General features: G+C 41.0%; 2 protein-coding genes across 2 annotated transcripts; one reads left to right on the top strand and one right to left on the bottom strand.

Annotated features, from left to right (window-relative positions):
* Position 1: 1 nt before the first annotated feature.
* pla2g7 (phospholipase A2, group VII (platelet-activating factor acetylhydrolase, plasma)) lies at positions 2-11045 on the bottom strand. Its single transcript, XM_008398202.2, has 11 exons — positions 10701-11045; positions 9119-9246; positions 8176-8326; positions 7444-7537; positions 7298-7366; positions 4565-4739; positions 3078-3191; positions 2677-2768; positions 1828-1998; positions 1609-1757; positions 2-577 (listed from the first exon to the last, which is right to left on the bottom strand). The coding sequence occupies exons 1-11, from the start codon at positions 10762-10764 to the stop codon at positions 477-479; spliced, it is 1308 nt and encodes a 435-aa protein (XP_008396424.1). The 5' UTR covers positions 10765-11045; the 3' UTR covers positions 2-476.
* A 322-nt stretch (positions 11046-11367) lies between these two features.
* Positions 11368-19233, top strand: ints9 (integrator complex subunit 9). The gene is made up of 17 exons (XM_008398206.2): positions 11368-11716; positions 12086-12213; positions 12310-12370; positions 12506-12568; positions 12742-12881; positions 13114-13200; positions 13893-14013; positions 14567-14701; positions 15208-15319; positions 15425-15605; positions 15704-15764; positions 16853-17024; positions 17196-17320; positions 17670-17837; positions 17948-18046; positions 18135-18272; positions 18911-19233. The coding sequence occupies exons 1-17, from the start codon at positions 11708-11710 to the stop codon at positions 19085-19087; spliced, it is 1977 nt and encodes a 658-aa protein (XP_008396428.1). The 5' UTR covers positions 11368-11707; the 3' UTR covers positions 19088-19233.
* The last annotated feature ends 1371 nt before the right edge of the window (positions 19234-20604 follow it).

Genomic DNA, 20604 nt, shown 5'->3' with positions numbered 1-20604 from the left:
ATTATTTGATACAAGTTTATTTAAAACACGTAGATTATAGACATGCGATTAAAAATTGTGCGTGCTATTCACCCATGAGGAATCATTCTGAGCTGCAGCACATAGGAACTTACTGTAGGCGTTAGTGTTAAAAAAAATTAGGCGTTTTTATTTGGCTGAACTACTAATTAAAACCAGTGTGCATCAGATTATTATAGCTTAGGACAAAAATCTAAGTCGAGATCCAAACAAATTGCTGAAAATACTTGGTTTTTACTGAACAAATATGAACCTGGAAGCTAAAAAAAGATTTCACCAACAGTAAAAGGAAGTCCTTTGTACATCAAGGCCTCTTGATACAATCAGCGGTACACTTGGTGATTTGTCCTGCCTGCTTCTGAGGTAGACTGGCTTTTCTCTCCGACGCATTCTCCTCATTCAGAGGAACCGGCTTTAGCTGGGAGAGATTCTGGAGCACGAGACGCCCATCAGGGTGTTCACATAGACGACTGGAGCAGAATTACGTTGGTTCCTGGGATGAGGTTTTCATCATGTCCGTCAATCAAAGGGTCCCACTGATTGAAATCTTTCTCCAGATCTACAAAATATGAAAAACATCCAGATGAGTCTAAAGTTAAGTCGGCCTCATGAATGTCTCAAATTCATGAAAATAAACTATTATGCTTCCTTAAACAGGTTTTGCCCCAAATCATTCTTAGATGATGAGATTTCAGTCTGATCAGTTCAGCTTAGAGTGATCAAGGTGTTTTAGGGGTTCTTGTTGCATCCAAATAATTTGCTGCTGGCCACAACCCTGACTCAACGTTTACACTTCCAAGTGAAAATGGCTTCTTAACAGATGCACAACTTGACATTCAAAATGTCTTTATGACAACTTGACATTAACCAATAAATCATTACCGTTTAAACTTATCTAATTTTTAAAGTGCAATCAGTAATACTTTTATAACAAATTTATAACAGTAATGATTTATTGGTTAATGTCAAGTTGTCATAACATTTTGAATAATGCCAACTTTGTATTAAAAGTCATAATTTACAGAATGACGCTTTATGACAACAGTCATAAATATTCATGAAGGCTTATTTATGTTCATGACAGATGTTATGTCATGTTTATGACAGGTGTTATGTCAGTCTTATTCACCCCCCTTCAAATAAAATGTTACCCAAAGTAAAAAAAAAAAAAGCTTTTGCTAGCTAGCTAGCTCGTCATGGATAAGTCTAAATTTGCCAGTTGGCTCGTCTCTGTTGCCAACCCATACGAGGAAAGGTGACAAAGAAGAAATTGACTACAGGTTTAAGACTAAAGACCCATATCGTCACCTTCCTGAACTACCGTAATGGCATAAGTTTTTGTTTTTTCTTTTGGCCTATGTCATTTGGCACAAAATGACTTGGGGCCATTATTTTAGGAAGGTGACAAAATGCAGTACAAGAAGCATAAAGCTGGTATCAAGAGCCACAATCGGATCCCATAAATTTGAGTTACTGCTGCACAATTCCCCACCACCTCCTATATCTATAGTTTTTTCTGTCTTAAATTTCATTGAAGGTGGAATTAAAAATTCTGAGGCTTTGAGGTGGACCAGGTGGGGGTTTTCTTACGAAGATGGCGTTGCAGAAAGGCCAGAGTTGCTTTGTTGGAGAGGTCTATGGCTAGCTCCGGGTCGATCTCCCCTTTCAGCTTCATCAGCTTCCCGATCCAGTTCCCGGTCAGGAAGGTGAAGTCTGGAAAGCTCTGGTGAACCGTGCCTCTGTCGGAATATGAGAGCATTAACGACCGGTTTATTATATCACTATGACTACTGTGGGTCCTCCCTGTACCTGATGGTGATCATTTTCCTGTCTATGACAGTACAGTCCAACTTCTTCATGCGGCTGATGTTTCCCGCCCACTGGAACTTCTCAGAGTTGATGAAGAAAATGGGCTGCTTGACCCGAGGAAAGATCTCGTCATCTAAAGGGACCATCCAGGCGTCCAGAGCTACGCCGCACCTGATTGGAGGGCAGAGTTTTGAAGCTTGCGGCGATGTTTTAACCACAAACTTGAGTGTTTTTATTGGACTTTCTGATGAACCAACACAGCAGAAGCACACAAGACGAAAAGTGTATGCAGTTTTCAACATATTTCAAATGCAAATCAGGAAAATTTGCTGTGCATTTGCAAAATTGTCAACAAGAGTTTTTCAAATTTTACCACATATTCCCAACTGGATTTAGGTTCGAACTTTAACTAGACCAATAACACGTGAACATGCTTCAATCTAACATTATGCTCTGCATGTTTAGGATCGTCGTCATGCTGCAAAGTGAACCATCACCCCAGTCTCCAACCTTTTGCAGCCTCTAGCAGCTTCAATGAACCTGCTTCAGAAGGTATGCCCACAGTATGATGCTGTCACCACCATCATGTTTTACTTTGGGAACATGCAGATGACTTCTGCACTGGATTTTTTTTTTTTTTTTGCTTGCTTGCTTGCTTGCTTGTTTTTAGCGGCATTAGTGAGGGGGTCTGAATACAAATTCCAAAACGTGTCATTCTACTTGAGCTTCATTTTGGTCATTGTTACATAAGATGAATAAATGAAGAGACGCTGCTGCTTCTAAAGAGTACGGTACTGTAAAATATTGTGCGACTTTCTGGAATGGGTGTGTCGTAAAGAGAGAACATACTTGAATTTAACTTCCTTGCACAGGGATTCAATAACAGTTGCGCCTCCAAAGGAATGTCCCATCACTGCTGTCCTGCACAGGTCCATGGAGTTCTGGTGCCACAGAGACGAGAGGAAGTCATTTAAAATGAATTTTTTTTCCATTACATATGAATTAATGTAAGTAGTGATGTTATAGCTGCTGCCTTTATTGTAGATCTGACACCAGAAGGAGGCTTATTTTGGAAGATAACCCACAAAATGACCAACTTTGCTAACTTTCTAAGTTAACGCTATTATCAGAGCAGCAGCTAGCTGGGACGCCCCTTTAAATGAAGTTGCTTTACCATGCAGGTACACTGCAAAAGATACAGCAAGATCCAATATTTCATCTGCCAGAATATATAGCTACATTAGCATTACCTCCAGCGTTGTGTAGTCGAACGGCGTCTGCAGGACGTTCTGCACCGCTACTCCAGAGTTCATCTGGGTGAGTTTATCCAGAGCCAGGATGCATTCGTCGGCTCGTTGCTTCACCTGGAAACGGGAACAAAATGGGATCGGGTCAAATTAAATAAGTATCATAGAGCTTCACGCTCCTACTTTGTTGCATTATGACCACACACCTCTCTGTGTGTTTCCCATCTTAAATAGTGTTAAAGTGTGAAGCGAGAGCAAAATGTTACATGGTTTTCAGAACTCTCAGGCAATAAAAATCCTTAAAGTGTTCATTTGTATTTAAACGCGCCGATTCTAGTTGGTAGAATCACTATTTCTGCCAAATTTGTTTTTCTCCCAGAGACTCACGTTTTTACCCTTTTTTTCTTTCACAGGATATCTGACCGTCCTTAAAATGTCTTAATTTTCTTCTCTTTTTTTAAAAAAAGTATGTCATCCTTTAAGATGTTAATCACAGGCAGCGGTGGGCATTTATTGTATCGTTTATTATTTATCGCGATAAATGTCTTAAGAATTCTGGTTTCTTATTGTTTATTTATTCCAATTAATGCTTAAAACCGATCAAACACGCCCTTATGGTCACGATTGACTGTTCTATTTCCTCCACTGTTTGTCCAATGAATTTGAAAATACAGTTGCCGTGTTCAGCTTAGTGGCACAAATCACACTTCTTCATGTGACTGGTGTCCTAAAGAGGCACACGACAAACGGGAATGTTTTTCAAGAGCAATATTTGTTTTTGTTGGGCTATAATTTCCGTGACACACAGTCAGTCATACAGACTATTACATCAAGTCAAAGACATAACAAATAGTTCTTAGTCATTTTATCGTTATTACAATATTACCGCAAAAATATTGTGATAAAACTTGAAGACCATATCACCAGGATTATATAATTTATTTCCTTTTATGTAATTTCCTGTATTTATTTATTTTTTCTCATGCAACGTTTCCATCAGGCCAAGATTTGAGTCACACTCATACATCTTGATTCTTTGACTTGATGCGGTCAAGGCTACTGCTAACTAACTGCTAACATGCTTCCACTAGCTAACCAGCTTTATTTATTCATTTTTTTGCGTCTATGGTGGATAAATTATGGAAATTTGTCACTAGTTGGTTGGATGACTTTCATACGTTTCTGTGGACAAATGGATCTTAAATTCAAATGCTATTATTGTTGATGATGGTCTTAAAAAGTCTTAAATTTGAGTTTGTGAAACCTGTAGAAACCTTAATTTAAACAGAGCTAAAATTCAAAGGAAATGAATACTTCTGGAAATGCACATTTATGTTGAGTGGGCCGGTTACCTAGAAAGAAAAAAAGAGAGATGGAGCAAGGATGTGGTTATTTCACTGTAAAGCCTGCTTTGTGTGTCGAAAATTGAGAAGTGATGAAATCCATGAGCGGCCGGCCCTCTCTGCATGACGCGGCAGATCTCAACTGACCTGCCTGTTCCTCAGGGGGAACTCGCTCTCGCCGTGCTTCAGAGCTCTGTAGTACATCCACTCCCTCAGCAGGCCGTCTCGGTCCGAGGCCGACGGCGACATGGGCCGGCTCTCCTGCGTCGGCCCGGGTTCCGTCTTCTCGTTGAAGTAAAAGGTAGCCGAGGCCGACTCGTCTCTGCCGGGAGGGGAAAACGCAAAATGGACGTTGAAGGGGGAGAAAAAAAATAAATAAAATGAAACTGTTGAGGGTGTTTCTGAAAAAACGGACCTCGCTGTACATGTTTGGCTTAAATGCGGACATCCTAGTGTTGATGATGTATCTAAACCAATCAGATGGAGATAAAGATCTAAAGATGACGTCACTGTTAACTTTAGCATCCCCGGCCGTCACAGGACCGTCAATTTGATACACAGAAACACAAAGCTCAATTCAGCCAAAGCTGCTAAAAACCTTTGTGGTAACTTTGTTTCCCGGCCATGTAGGCATCTGTTTCCTGCCATCATCTGATCAGAACCAGTTCTGGGGATTACTGTAGAACCTGTGGACACGACGCTCCAAACAAGGATTCTTCATAACATTACACACAACTCTGAGCATCCTCTTCAACAGACTGTTAAACAGCAACAGTCAGAGGTTTCAATGTGAACTGCTGTAACGCAGACTGCTACAGGAGACGCTTCCTCCTAACAGCCATCAGCAGCTACAACAACTATTTGAAAAAAACACTTGGATGATATGAATTGCATTTAATTTCCCTCTGGGATTAATGAGATGTTTGGTTTTATTGTTTGTGTTAAATTTCTTAGTACGACAAACTGTAACTATATTTAATTCTAACAAGTCTGAGAAAAGAGGGTTTTATGAGATGGTGACAATCAGCACAATCCTATAATTGTGCTGAATAAGCAGAAGTTTATCTGCTTCTTAAGCAGATATATAAACTTCCTTTATGGGACTAGAAAAAAAGTCTTGGTGTCAGGTCCGTCAACTGAAACATCCTGTTTTGAGGTGAATTAAAGAGCAAATCTATCTTGAGATCTTCACATATCTGCGCGAGGCTTGGCTCTCGTGTTCAGGCTCGTTCGTGAGCGTCTTTCTTTCCTCCGTCTCGAGGTTTTCTGTCGCAATCTGAGGCGGAGCGAGGCGGCTGCTGGCTGAAACACCCGAGTCACGCCGCAGACTTGTGACAAAGCGAGTCCGCTGACCACAGGCCCACGTGTTAGCTCCGCGGCTTCTGCCTTCAACCTGGCCGCGGCCGGCCCGGCTCCCTCACAGAGCAGCCGAGGCCATTATGCTCTCCTCCATACGGTCCCCTTGTCTCTATACTGAAAAGAAAATGTGATGAGCTGGTCCGTACCATTGTCTGCGCACCCTTTCCACTCCGACTCCACGGACAAACAGCAGAGGAGGGCCGGCCCTCTCTGCTGCGTTTGGCTGATGGTCAGACACAATTTCTTCAAAATGACAGAATCTAGGTTTGTATTTCTGGGCTCTGTGCCGTCAGGCACTCGTGAAGGGTGATGGGATTTGGTTTTACAGGGCAAAAAATGTCAATTAAAAATGGAAAAACGTGTGCTGTGACAAATGAATTATTTCCTTTTAAAAGTTTGAGATCAAACCAGTTAAGTATAGCAAGAAAACTCAGTGAGTACAAAAAGCATGGTTGTGTTTGAGTCTTTATCAGTGAAGGATTTTTGCCATAGTTGCCTTTGCAGGATTATTTTTAATTTAGCCACATTTATGGGTTTTTGAACACGGAGATGCCTTTTTTTTCCCCCTTCAGCCAATCAGAGGTGGAATTGCTTCTGATCAGTGTCTTATAGCAACGCTTCGATTGTAGTTTTCTGGCCGGTCACCCATCTTAAAAAAGTCTGACCTTCCAATTCCCATTTAATTATTTATTTCCCCCCCAAAAAAGTCACTGATATAGTAACAAAGTCGCTACGTTAGCAACAATGGGGTGACTATTTCATGTTTTTTATTTATAGATATTTTGTAAATGTATTAATTGGGTTTTACATTTATGTCTTGATTGATCAACATTCATCAAGACAAGGCTTTGGCTCCCTTAGGAGGAGCCACTGCTAAAATAATATATTAATTACCGTATTACAATGCCAATGTTATCTATAGAATTTCTTACTTTAATTTATAAAAAGTTAGGCAAAAACAAAGAAGTACTAAATTTAGTAATCGTTTTTCATGTTGATACATGTTGATTAGTTGAAGTAACTTTAGTTTTGTATGTGTGTGTGCGTGTGTGTGTATGTAAAGTTGTTTGTCCTGTGTCTGGGTGTTGGCCTGTGATAGTCCAAGTTGGACCCTGACTTTCACCTAACGACCGCCGGAGGTGGGCGCCATACGCAGGTTTTCTGTAGATGCTAATAGAATTAGCACGCGTGTCAACAAGACTTCCTGCTTGTTTGGCAGCTGTAGTTTTCACACGTGGATGGCGTTTGTCTGGAAGTTTTCACAAATGGAAATATTTCTAAACAGTCTAATTAGCTTTTTTCTTAAGAAAGCAAAAAGTGTAGCAGCCAGCTTGACTGGCAGTGCACAGCGACGTCAACTCGTCTCTCGTATCGATCTAACATCTTCCCCAGCATCTGAGTGAAACCGAGGCTTCTTCAAACCTTGGTTTAACTGACCCATATCAGCAGTCAGGTCAGTTCAGGTAGAGTTCACTTTGACTAAATTCATTAGCCAACTTGATGCTCGGCATGGTGAGTTACCTGTGTTCCACTGACGCCACGATGAAGCCCTGAGAGGCCAGCTCTACACATATAGCTGAATACAAAGTCCTGGAACAAAACAGACAGATGTTCAGTTAACAGCAACTCCAGCCGTAAAGGGAAAAAAACCTGCACACGGTGTGTACCTGAAGGCACCGAGGCCGTGGGAGAAGATAACCACAGGACACTTCTCACTGGATTTAAACGGAGCGTCCATGTAGGCGGGGATCTTATAGGAGCCTGGAATATTAAAACCAGACGACAGCGTGGAATTAAGAATCAGAATAGGAACAAACCCTCCTGTTTCTCTGTTAACGTCCCAATAATTCTGCTTGGTAACACATCTGAAATTAGAGATCAAAGTAGAAGAAAGTTTGAAGCTGAGCTAATCCCAACTGAAATGAAGCTGAAGTGGCAAGTGTGAATTTTAACTCACTTCTGCTTTCAGATTCTCCTGAAGCTTCCAGCTGGTTTCGATCAGCTGCTCCTCACCACAAACTATCAACCGTTAAGCTAGGCCTGTCTGAAACCCTGATGCTTCAGATTTCATTAGAAATTTGCTCCCATATTTCTAATGAAACCTGAAAAACTGATGTGAGACCCGAACGTTGGTTTGTGAAATTGTAAGAGATGTCGTTACTAAGAGTTACACTGTAACTTAAAAAGGGAGGTAATTACTTCTCCACATGGGAGCCAAGCTAGTTGTATTGTTTTTTTTTTTTTTACTTGTAATAAGCAAAATTAAATTAAAATTTGGGTTTAATCTGGGCATTTTTGATAGTAAAATTAAGTGTGACGATTAAAAAAAATGTAAAATAAGAGTAAGAAAAGGAAGCATGATGCACATCTGGAGGATGTGTGTGTCTGCAGACATTCACCAAAGAGGTATTCGAAAATCTTTTCGCTCCAAGTTCGGTTGATTTTCATGAAGTCGGCCAAGCCGTAAAAATACTCCATGTTCGGGACCCAGTCAGGCTTCTCGGCTTTCTCTGTCTCCTGGCAGGGATAGTACAGCCGGAAGAAGCTGCCCTGTTAACACACACACACACACACACACACACACACACGCACGACTCATTTTATATCAGCAGGACAACAAAAACATTTCAACTGGATCTGGAACTATTTAAAATATTTCCTCCTCAGAACCAAGTAGTTGTGTGTTTGCAGAAGTACGTGAGGGCAGGGCCAGTCTGGTGACGTTTGGGGCCCTGGGTGGAAATCCACCGGGGCCCTTCCAGCGGACATCATTCAGTACAACTCCGGTAATATTCCTTTTTATTTCATCCGTCTTCAAAAATGCTCACTTTATACATCTGAGTTATCCATTATCACAGTTATTTTCAATAAATTAAGCTGATTTGTCAGATTAAGAGTTCCTTTTTAAAAACGGACAACTTTTAAGCAGGTATTAAACATTTTACTAAAGGGTACATTTCTGTATTACAAATGTTTTCTTTTTTCCATTAGTCTGATGTAATAGTCAAACTTTAAATGTCATGTTTTCATTGGCTAAGCGGAAAATTATTATAATTAACAGAAATAAAGGCTTCCAAACATCCATCTGTGTAATTAATCTAAATAATGTTTCACTTTGTAATAAAGTCCCTGAAATAAATGATATTCTAATTTATTAAATGGATTTGTACTAATTTATGCTTATTTTTGTCCTTTTGAGAGGACTGGATCATCCAGAAAAGTGAAAAATAAATACCAGAGAACCGTTTTTGCCTATTTAAATCCAATGCCCACTCAAACGCACAGACACACAGCTGGCCCTGTGTGTGCGGACATGGCGTGGGTTTTGTTGCCGCTTGTCACCTGTGCAGTGTGGTCCATCATGAAGTCGGTGCAGCCCACGTGGTTGGGGCCCTTCGGAGGAGGGATCCCCAGATGATTACTGCAGGAGCTCCCCATGGCAAAGAAGCCTAGCTTGTACCTCCACTGTTCTGATAAAAGACCACGATACAGATGTGGTTAGACGACACGCAAGACGAGACAAAAATCAAACCATCAATAAACTCTTTAACTTCACCTCAAGTCAACAGCTTGGTGGTTAAAATTGGAGAAAAATATTGAAAATGGTTTTTAATCCGGATAAAATTCAGGGCTTCCCCCCAGTGTATTATAAGCCTGGCAGGCTACCAGGCTTTAATTGGTCCCTGCCAGGCTAAGCATTGTTTATTTATTTTAGTGTTTTTTTTCCCCCCTTATTTAACCCTTTCATGCATAGTGGTCACTACAGTTGACAGCTATCTAAAAGCCATTTTCTTGTGCTTCTTGTGGATTTTTATGTTATAAATGCACACAGACCACTGAAGTGGACGCTAATGCATCATAAAATACACTATCAACTACTGACCATCAGCCGCAAATGCAAGAAATAATTTTTGTTAAATCCAATATCGCCAAGAGACCCTGTCCCTCCTTCTACTGTAAACAACTTGCAGGTTTTCTGGGGGAAACCCTGAACAATTAGTAGAGGTGTATGTACATATTTGATCCTTTGTGGGTCAGAGAAAATCCAAAATGAATTCAGAATTATTCAATTCAATTCAGAAACACACAATATCCATCCCAAAGTAAAGTTAAATGTTGTCGTGACTCGCGTTCAGGTATCTTTAAGGAGTTGCTGCGGAGTAACAGTTGAGTTTTTTGGGAACAACACGGCCAGTGAATGTATTGTATATACACGCATCAATTCATACCCGCTGATATACAATTGATGTACTTAAATTTACCATTCAACCATTCATTTGCATTAGTCAAATCATTGTTCTGTCTTTATAGGGCACCAAATCAGGCTCTAGCCCAGGGCTCACATCCATGTAAATCTGGCCCTGGTTACCACAGGACTGTTAGGCTAACGGCTCTATTTCAAGGCAGCAGAGCTGGTATTCCAATGTAAAATACTATTCATTATTTTTATCCACCTCTTTTGCTTTTCGCCAATACTCTTTAAATCAACATCTCGTTAAAAAGCTATGAGAGACGTTGAAGTCGGGAATATAATTTATTGATACACCATCATTTTTAAATCATTTAAAATGCTTGTTCTGTCATTCCACATCAGAAAAATGAAGTGTTAAAGTGATTTTTCTTTTTTAAAGTTCCGAATTAAATGACGGCCATCTCCGCCTGCGCTGTGAACATAGTGACACTGCGACTTGGCAGTTTAAGTAAAGACTGACTGGTTCTGAAAACGAGGATTTTAAACAGCACTTGCAGACTTTAACCTTTGGTCTCAATGTTCCTGTATTGGTCCCTTGACTCTGTTAGTAACATAGTAGTAACTTCGCTGTCAGAAGCTGTAAACTATTTCGCAAAACCTTATGTCACAACATCAACGAAGTTGTTCAGTCGTGACATAAAGCTCGCGCTGTAGTATTAAAGTAGTGCTTACCTGTCCTTGCCCAGTCGTAAATTCTCTTCACCGCTATCTGCACAAATCCTCCATTAAAAGACATCGACCTTTGTCGTTTTAAAAAATTTAGTTAACCCGCGCGCTTAAGCGGCTGACACCAAAATCATGGATAGAACGCAACAAAACAACAAGGCCTGAGGCAGCTCCGGAAATCTGGTTGTCCCCGGCTGTTGCCACATCAGCTGTGCTTCATTATTGTGCGGTCACAAGCATTTGTTAGCAACAGCGCACCTGTATGAGTCACTCGGCGGCAGCTAAACCTGTTCCGAGTTTGACAGCAGCGAGCAAAAACTGGGAGCAACATGGGGGTGGGAGGGTAGAGGTTTTACACTGGCTCCGCATCATTTACAAGCCAGCGAGACTAGCGGGGTGGGACCATGTTTCTGCTGACCATTTATCTGTGCCTTTCAGGGTGGTTAGTGGACGCTGACTTTAACCATGTATATCATATTTACATAAAACTAATAGGACTGTGTCACCCGGAAAACGCATAGCCTTCCGTTTAGGAGAGAAAACTGTCTTGCGCCGCTCACGAGTAGTTCCAGCCAGGTTACGCACCGGCTGATTGCTACGGATTCGACATCAGTTCCCAAATAATAAAAAAAGTCAGGGAAGTTGTGTTATAAAACGGCATAGACCTTCATCTCGCTGTTACTGTGATAACACTTTTATGAATATCGTTTTCAGTTCTTAGTAAAAACGATGGGAGAGAGGGCATGTAGCCATGTGACATTGTTTAGATAAATATTGAATTGAATTTAATTTATCTTTAATTTGATTCGGTTATCCACCGTGCTTACTCTGGCAGGAAAACCAATAATATTCTGTTAAAGAGCTGGCTCGTCTGGTGGAATTATACTCCGTTCCTGTAGGGGGTGGGAGAGAGCATAGATCACGAGCGGATTCTCAACAATGTAACACAAAATATTAGCAGTTTAGCTACGAGGGCTAAAATATAGCATTTTCCAGTCCTAACTTCTCTTAAAATGAAGCTGGTGAGTAAATAACACAAATATTAAAAATAAAACACAATGCCATCGCAGCTTGAGAAGAGGTCCTGAGAGCCTTAGAAAGTAGCATTAGGAGCTAATCCATTCACTGGTTAGCCAAGCAGCTAACAACAAGGCTAAGGACTGTACTTGCATTGATCCTCCCATGCTGTTTGATATAGTGAAAACTGGAAGTAGTTCGTTTGATAATAGTCTTATAATTTGTATTTCATATCCTTGCAACGACAAAGAAAGCTGGTTTCTGCTCAAAACACTTTAAAAGCAACAATTTGTTGCATTTTTTCTGGGGTTGTGTTGACATTACCCGGTTATGTTTTACATGAAAGCCTCCTGGTCCCCTTTTTCTTTTTGCAGTACTGTTTGTCCGGTCACCCAACGCTGCCTTGCAATGTTCTCAAATTCAAATCCACCACCGTAATGCTGGACTGTGGACTGGACACCACGTCTGTCCTCAACTTTCTGCCTCTTCCTCTGGTGCACAGGTAAAAAAAAAAGAAGAAGTGATTTAACTGTTTATGACGGATGTATTGATAATTTTTTTTTTTTTTTACATTTTATTTTATTTTGTGTGTAATCAGTCCGAGACTCTCCAAGCTGCCTGGCTGGGTCTCAAAGGATGGGAGCTTAAACCTGGAAAAGGTAAGAGGAGTTACAGGATTGAGGGATTGAATTAGTGTGGCGTACAGTGAAAGGTTGTAAATACAGCTGAAAAACAGTTTTACATGAATAGTTTCTAAGGTACAGATTAAATAAAAGTCCTCTTCATCCTCCCAGGAGCTGAAGGAATGCGCCGGCAGAGTGTTTGTGGACTCCCAGCCCGAGTTCTGTCTCCCTGAGGTAAATAATCCAACTGAGATGATTGTTATTAGAAGAAAACTTGGGTATGGTTTAACCTAGGCAATATGTACTGTTCACTGCTGCATCATCTATTCTATACATCACTGTAAACAACCAAAAAGCAAACTCCGCTCTTCATCTTGGTCTAATTCTTTTTGATTTCTCTCCCACAGAGAGAACTGCTGGATCTCTCCACCATCGACGTCATCCTCATCTCCAACTACCACTGTATGATGGCCTTGCCCTACATCACCGAACACACCGGATTCACAGGGACGGTGTACGCCACAGAGCCCACCCTGCAGATAGGAAGGCGAGTACGGAGGGCGCTAAAATGGATGTTTTTTACTTCATTTGTTAAAAAATGAAGTTTTTCACAAAAGAGAACAATTCAAGAAATAAAGAGAATAATTTTGGGGGGTTTTTTGTAGCTTGTTGCTTTTGATTTTAGTTAAAAATCTCACTTGCTCCTTCGTCTTACATGTAAAATAATTTTAATGTACCAATGAAGTTATTAACGAGTAAGAACCCTCGTTCCCCTCCAGGTTGCTGATGGAGGAACTGGTGAACTTCATGGAGAGGGTTCCCAAAGCTCAGTCTGCCACCTGCTGGAAGAACAAGGAAATTCAGAGGTCGGGAAATTAAACGCAAAAAATGTGGAAAAAGTTTAAAGGGAACTAGTTTTGTAGAATTTATTTATTTTTTTATGCTTCTCGAGGCTTTTCCCAATTTTCTGTGGCCTGTTTTTGTTGAGCAGAAGTAATCTCCCAGCGACTCGAATAATAAACACACACAAAGACGTAAAAAAAAAAATAAAAATAAAAAACATATTCAATTTCTTGTAGCCTCTTCTGTGCTCTGTAATCTTTGGTTCGTTAGATTCCATCACTAACTTGGAGTTTTACTTTATTTCTTTGAAACCAGTTCAGTTTCCTTGGTTATTTATTTGCTAATTTTGAAAAATAATTTTAAAAAATATATATTGGTACAGTTTTTCTTTCGTCCTTCCCTCAGTTATATGAAGTCTGCTGAAACATATGTTGAAAAAATATCATGGTGCTCCCAACTCCAAAGTTCATTGTTTTTATTTATTTATTTTTTTACCACGCTCTGTTAGCATTTTAATTTGAAATGAGCTTCAGCATGATTTTTCTTCAGCAGTGGAGTCTTGTGGAGAGCGTTCTGCTTGAAAATGACTTTCTAGCTCCAGGTCTTCCTTTCTTATTTTTTGTTTTTCAACTAAAAATAAAATCCACTTCAGGGTTGTGAAACCTTTTTATTAGACCATCAGTTGATGTAAATAAATGACGCTCTTCCGCATCAGGATGCTTCCTGGGCCGCTGAAGGACGCGGTGGACGTGTGGACGTGGAAACGGTGCTACAGCATGCAGGAGGTCAACTCGGCGCTCAGCAAAGTGCAGCTCGTCGGCTATTCCCAGAAAGTGGTACGAACAACTATTCTCCTAATTGCACTGACTGAACAGATTAAAGTTGTTTTTACATTGTTGACCAAGCTTGTGAATATTTTAGTGTATTTAAGTGTCCTGTACTGGTGCAGACCTGTCAAATAAATTTGTAATTCTGTGCATTTACGTCTGTTTAAAAAAAATACAAAAAAGTTTTAAGCACAGCTCTTCTGTATCAGATCAGCCGATACTAAACCTCATATATTGGTATCGGTATCGGAAGTGAAAAATGTGAATGGGTGCATCCCTAATTCAGATATTTTGTAACATATTTCGGAAATACTGACAAAATATAAAGCAATGCGGCTAAACTTTAGACAACACTGATAATTAGACTGACTGATACCACAGTTTGCATAAAATTTAAATACTAAACACAGTTATTTTCTCTCTATTCTAAAACACCACAATAGATAAATCTAAAAATTTCAGTCAATTTGAATCTTGTTTCTGTTGTAAGATGTATTTCCAGGCCACACTTGTTGTTTTTCTCGTGTTTGTTTGCTTTCCTGACCCTGACTCCGTTGTTCAGGAGTTGTTTGGAGCCGTGCAGGTCTCCCCCTTGAGCTCCGGCTACTCGCTGGGCAGCTCCAACTGGATCATCCAGTCGCATCACGAGAAGGTGTCCTACGTGTCGGGTTCTTCCCTCCTCACCACACATCCGCAGGTAAAATCCTCCTCCTTCTGATGTCAACCCATACGATGCTAGCTGCATTCTGTGCAAACAGAGCCATAGACGGTGTCTTACTCTTTTAGCAGCTTTGTGTTTCTTACTCTATAAGAAACACAAAGCTGCAGCCAAGAGCCACAAACAGAGCCAGGAAATTTCAATTTATGTTAAGCCTGATTGTAATGCAGTAGAATCTCCCAACCATTCCCTGTATTTATAGTTTTTTTTGGTCTTAAATTTCATTCAATGTGGCATTAACAAAAAGGTTTTAAGAAGCCTTACATTTTTCTTGCCAAAACCTGCAGATACCCTGAAACAAAACCAGAGTGTAAAAAGTAAACTCTGTTTAATGTGTTGTTGAATTTAAACCAAAACTGAAGGGTGTTTAGTGTAGTTTAAAGCGAGGGAAGAGGCAAACGCCACCGATCTTGTGCTCCCACGAAGACTAAACCACACTGTCACAGAGTGCTCTGGTAAAGTCTGCTTCCTGTTTCTCCTCCCAGCCGATGGACCAGAGCTCCCTGAAGAACAGCGACGTTCTGATTCTGACGGGCCTCACGCAGATGCCCACCGCCAACCCAGACGGCATGCTGGGAGAATTCTGCAGCAACCTGGGTAGCTTAAAAATGTCCAGAAGAAACAATTCGCCTAATGTTTTTTTTTATTTATTTTTTGATCTAAGTCACTGACTGAAGCTTGTTGTTGGGTTTGGCCCCGCAGCCATGACGATCCGGGCAGGAGGCAATGTGCTGGTCCCCTGCTACTCCTCTGGAGTGATTTACGACCTGCTGGAGTGTCTATACCAATTCATCGAGAGCGCCAACCTGGGGACCACGCCCTTCTACTTCATCTCACCCGTAGCCAACAGCTCCCTGGAGTTCTCACAGATCTTCGCTGAGTGGTGAGCAGCTCTTCCTTAAGACCTCTTCATGTTTTCTTCATTACTTCTTGGTCATTCTTATTCCACTTCTAATTTCTGTCTTTTCTGTTCGCATTCAGGCTTTGTCATAATAAGCAAACTAAGGTGTATCTTCCTGAGCCTCCTTTCCCACACGCAGAGGTAATTTCCACCTGCTGCACCAACAATGATGCTGCAGTTTCTGACAAAAGGATTCTGTCAGTATGACCTCACATGCTGGAATATTACAGCTGGAAAACAACTTTCTAGATCCAAACTTTTAAACTGAGGTGACACTTCTAAGATCCAGGAATGTGGTCTTGAGTTTCCACCAGTGCAGAGCTTGAGCAACAATCACATCAGGCGACTGTATCCATTAGGCTTCTGCATATTCTTAAAAAGTCTTCAGATTTCTTTGTATGTATCTAAAATTAAGGCCTTAAAATGTTTTAGATTCATCTTAAAAAGTAATTTGGCCTTTTAATATTGTTACCTTCTTAAAATAATGGCATAATAATTTTTTTTTATGTTTTAAGTGAAAAAAAAAAGACTTTGGACAAAAATTGATTAAGGTGATTATTTTAGGAGACGGGATGGTATATTAATCACGGGTCTTAAATTTTGTCATGGAATGATTAGCTGCTAATAAACTCCTTGTAAGGTTTAGTTGCTGCTAACTAACTGCTATCTAGCTAGTTAGCTAACTAGTTACCTAAGGCATTTATATTACATTTGGTCGTGGAAAGACTATTTAATGTCATATATTCTATTTTTCATTTTATTTATTTTTATTTTTTTCATGCGATTTATTTGGTCAGGCTAAAGTTTGACTCCCACTCAGACATCTTCATTGCATTTTGTGTCTCAAGATAGTTTAAGCTACTGCTAACTAGCTGCTAATGAACTAGCAAGCTTACTAGCTTTTTTGGCGTCTTTCCTGAGTAAGTGGAAATTTATCGTCGGTTGCCTGGGCCACGTTGATACGCGTCTGTGGTGGTACAGGTCTTAAATTCTATTCATACTAAGTCTTAAAAAGTCTGAAATTTGAGTTGGCGAGCCTGCAGGACCCCTGGATTTATCACCTGGAATGTAAAATTCAGTCAAACGTAACAACTAAATAGAAACAACATTTAAATAATGTTTAATATGGGCAACATTTTGATCTTGAAAGACTTTTTCTACCACACCAGCAGCTTCATAAAGAGGAAGCTGTTGGAATGGATGTGGTGACTTTGGTTTCTGTGTTCCAGCTGATCCAGACCAACAAGCTGAAGCACTATCCCAGCATCCACGGCGACTTCAGCAGCGAGTTCCGCCAGCCCTGCGTGGTTTTCACCGGTCATCCCTCACTGCGCTTCGGCGATGTGGTTCATTTCATGGAGCTGTGGGGCAAATCCAGCCTCAACACCGTCATCTTTACAGGTAACTACCACACAGACGCTGAGGAAACGGGGGGGGAAAAAAAACTATTTCTCCACCATGCAGAAAAAGTGCGGCTGGACGCCCTCAGGCAGTTCTCATTCTCTGCAGAGTTTATTAACCAATCCAACTTGATCTTGAAGCTGATTTTATTTGATTTGATTTTCCTTTCAGAGCCAGATTTCTCCTACCTGGATGCCTTGGCTCCATACCAGCCTTTAGCCATGAAATGTGTTTACTGTCCCATTGACACCAGGCTCAACTTCCATCAGGTTTCAAAGCTCTTGAAGGAAGTGCAGGTATTCAGCTCACATCATCACATCACTCATAAAATGTATGTGCTTTCTAGAATATTAAAATGTGGGATACTGTAGCAGAAACCTTAACTTTTGATTACCAGACCAGTAATAAGTAAGCAGTAGCAGCAGGTCACAGGATTTTGTGATATATATATTTTTTTCTTTTTTCACAGTTCTTAAAAATGATGTTGGACCACAAATAGATATATATTTTCCTTCCATTTCACAATTAATCGCTCCTTTGTGTTGATCTGTTACATGAAATCTCATTTAAATACGTTGACGTTTGTGTTTGCAACAAGACAAAATGTGGTAAAGTGAGCTGTCCGAACGCGTGTCTGTCCTGCAGCCCCTCCATGTGGTGTGTCCGGAGCAGTACACCCAGCCTCCTCTAACGCAGTCCCACCGTTCGGACCTGATGCTGGAGCTGCAGCCCCCTCCCATGCCTTACAGGCGCTGCTCCGTGCTCAACCTGCCCTTCAGGCGGCGCTACGAGCGAGTCTACATCCTGCCTGAGGTAACACTGACGTCAGTCAGAGGAAACTGACATTTTCTGCATCATGGGAGTATTTAGAGTCCCTCTGTAGCAGGTTTTAATTCCCGGAATCCTGATTCTTCCTCTTCTAGCTCGCCAACTCACTGGTACCCTCTGAGGTTAAACCCGGCGTCTCCGTGGCAACCGTGTCGGCAGTGCTGCAGTCCAAGGACAACAAGCACACGCTGCAGGTGAGGACCGCAGGATGTGCTGAAGTGTTTGTTGTCCCTGGAGTTGGCTGACATTTTTCTCCCAACCCCTAACCTTAAACCTGCCAAGTCGGTGCCCAAAGCGCCTCCTGTGGCCCCCAGCAAAAAGAGGAAGCGGGTGATGGAGGAGCCCCCCATGACGATGGCACCCAAACCCCTGCTGAGCGGAGCTGTGCCCCTGGAGGCTTTCCTGGCCACCCTGCAAAAGGTCAGAGTGAATGTTCTCTTAAAGGGGCAGTATCATGTAGAATTTACTTTTTATCATGTTATAATGCCATTCCCTCACAAAAACAAACCTGAAGTGTTGCTTTGATTCATGTTTGTTGAGAAATCCTTTAATCTCCCAATGCAACCATTTAGCTGAGCAAAACACAAGAGTGGACTTAGCACCGCCTCAGAGGGCAAAGCTCCTCCTACAGTTTACAAGCTGAGCATTCGACTCACAGAGCAGCCCTCCTCCAGGACTCCCTCACTCAGCTCCTTCAGACTAGTCAGCAGCAATTAGCAAACATCTGGTTGAACTGTATATCTGCTGAGCTACTTCTCAGAGAAATGCTGGTAAAAACATTGTTAAAGGTTTAATAGAGGAGACATTTTGTGATGACTTCCTGAAGGTGGAGTTTCAAAAAGAGCAGAAGTTTCTTAAAGAGACAGAGACCCAATTTCAAGGCGTTAAATAATGAGGGCTAATTTATTTTAAGTTATATTTGATATAAATGGCATTTTTTATAAGATAGCTACTTGATTGTGCTATAAACTGGCCAAAGTGCCTGGAAAACACAGAACACTCCTTTAAAACTGGGCTCAGTTTTCATTCCTGTGCGTTTGGTTCTTTTGGGCGAGCAGCACGGGATCACAGAGGTCAAAGTGGAGGAGACTGCAGACGGACACATCCTTCACCTGCAGGCCGAGGACACCCTGATTCAGCTGGAGGAGGACGGGACGCACATCGTCTGCGACAACAACGAGCCGCTGCGGGCCACGCTCAGAGACCTGGTGCTGCGCTTCCTGCAGAAACTCTGAGCATCTGGTCTGGTCTCCCTCTGCTGCAGCACAAACACCACAGGACTGGGGAGGAGAGATGTTGTATTTAAGTGTAGCTTTAATTTTTTGTTTTTTTTTATGAAATGTGTCYAGACTCATTATTTTGTATTAAATAATTTCCCAAACATCTTGTGTGGTGTGTCTTGAATCACTACAGTGTTTTGGGGGCGCCAACATTTTCACATTTTGTTTTTACAATTTTTTCTGACATCAATCAATTGGAACCAAAAAATTCTATTTCATTCATTGATAATTCACATTTATATAAAGAGTAAGAATTTAATTTGTTGAGCTTAGGGGTGCAGCTAACAATTAGCACTGGAAGTAAATTGGCACATTTTCCACTTAAACCTGTTTTTTTTTAGGTTTTGTTGGCTCTAGTGACCTTTATTTGAAGGTAGTTTGACAGGAAAGAGGTTATGAGAGAGGGGGGAGACATGCAGCAAATGTCACCAGGCTGGGAATTGAGCCTGCGACCACCAGCATGAGGACTAAGGTCTCAATACATGGGTTGTGCTTTGCCCCGGTGCCACCAGAGCACCCCAAAAAACAGTTTTATACAATATTAGAAATGCATTAACCCTCCCATGGCCTAAAGAGATGGGATCCATTAGACCCCACAAACTTTTTACTTTGCATGGTTAGGCAGCATCGTACTGATCCACATCAATAGTAGGAATTGAGGGACTGAAAACCAAATTTCACTTAGTATGAACTACTTTATGCGTCACGTTAAATCTTGTTAAAGTCTTAGAAAAATGTGGAAAAGTTCAAGGGTACGAATACTTTTACCAGGCATTATGTATTTTTTTATTCCTCAACTCTGAAGTGATTTCTCTGCAGTCTCTAAATTTGGTGACTTTCTTGTGACTTCTGGATCTAAAAAGGAACAATCTGGAAGAGACGCCCTCCTTCAGTTTCTAGTGTTTCGGTTTTGTTATTCTACACTGAAGGCTGACGGTTCAGGTCAGATGAGCAAGCAAAAACGGCACATTTTCCTGTCATAATAGGTGAAATAACACAGAACAAGAATGTTTAGCACTTTTATCTGAAGAAAAAAAATAGCTGTGAACRCCATCTGTTCCAGACAAGCTGGAGCGAACTAGCACAGCCGTTTTGATTCCTTAACGTCTACAGCAGGCTTCACAATCCCAGGCTTATTACAGTAAAATAATGTCACACTGAACATACAAAAAAAAAATCAAACCTTTAACTGGAGTGAATTCATTCATGAAGCAAKAAGAAAAAAAAAATCCCACATTAAGACATAATTGTTTTAAATATTACAACTAAGGATGCAAAGTGTGCAACGCCCGAACAATTCCTAGAAAAAAAGCAGAAGTGAAGCATTTTTAATTATCTACACGACTTCCTGTTTCTCACCGTCTCCATTCTTTTTCAACTACTCAAGATGGGAAAGTCAAGAGATCCTGCCACTGGAGTGAGAGACGTTTGTTAATTCTCTAAAGATACATCTAAAATAGCTACTTGTGTTA

This window comes from Poecilia reticulata, linkage group LG21, assembly GCF_000633615.1.
Source record: "Poecilia reticulata strain Guanapo linkage group LG21, Guppy_female_1.0+MT, whole genome shotgun sequence".
NCBI lineage: Eukaryota > Metazoa > Chordata > Actinopteri > Cyprinodontiformes > Poeciliidae > Poecilia > Poecilia reticulata.
This window is presented reverse-complemented; position numbering and strand designations above follow the sequence as displayed.

Coding starts and splice junctions, on each gene's coding strand:
- ints9 (XM_008398206.2), top strand. Junction 12,882..13,113: donor CCCACCCTGCAGATAGGAAG/GCGAGTACGGAG, acceptor GTTCCCCTCCAG/GTTGCTGATGGAGGAACTGG. Junction 18,273..18,910: donor TCCTGGCCACCCTGCAAAAG/GTCAGAGTGAAT, acceptor TTGGGCGAGCAG/CACGGGATCACAGAGGTCAA.
- pla2g7 (XM_008398202.2), bottom strand. CDS start 10,764: ATGTCTTTTAATGGAGGATTTGTGCAGATAGCGGTGAAGAGAATTTAC. Junction 9,247..10,700: donor TTACGACTGGGCAAGGACAG/GTAAGCACTACT, acceptor GTCTTTTATCAG/AACAGTGGAGGTACAAGCTA. Junction 1,999..2,676: donor TGCAAGGAAGTTAAATTCAA/GTATGTTCTCTC, acceptor CCCTCCAATCAG/GTGCGGCGTAGCTCTGGACG.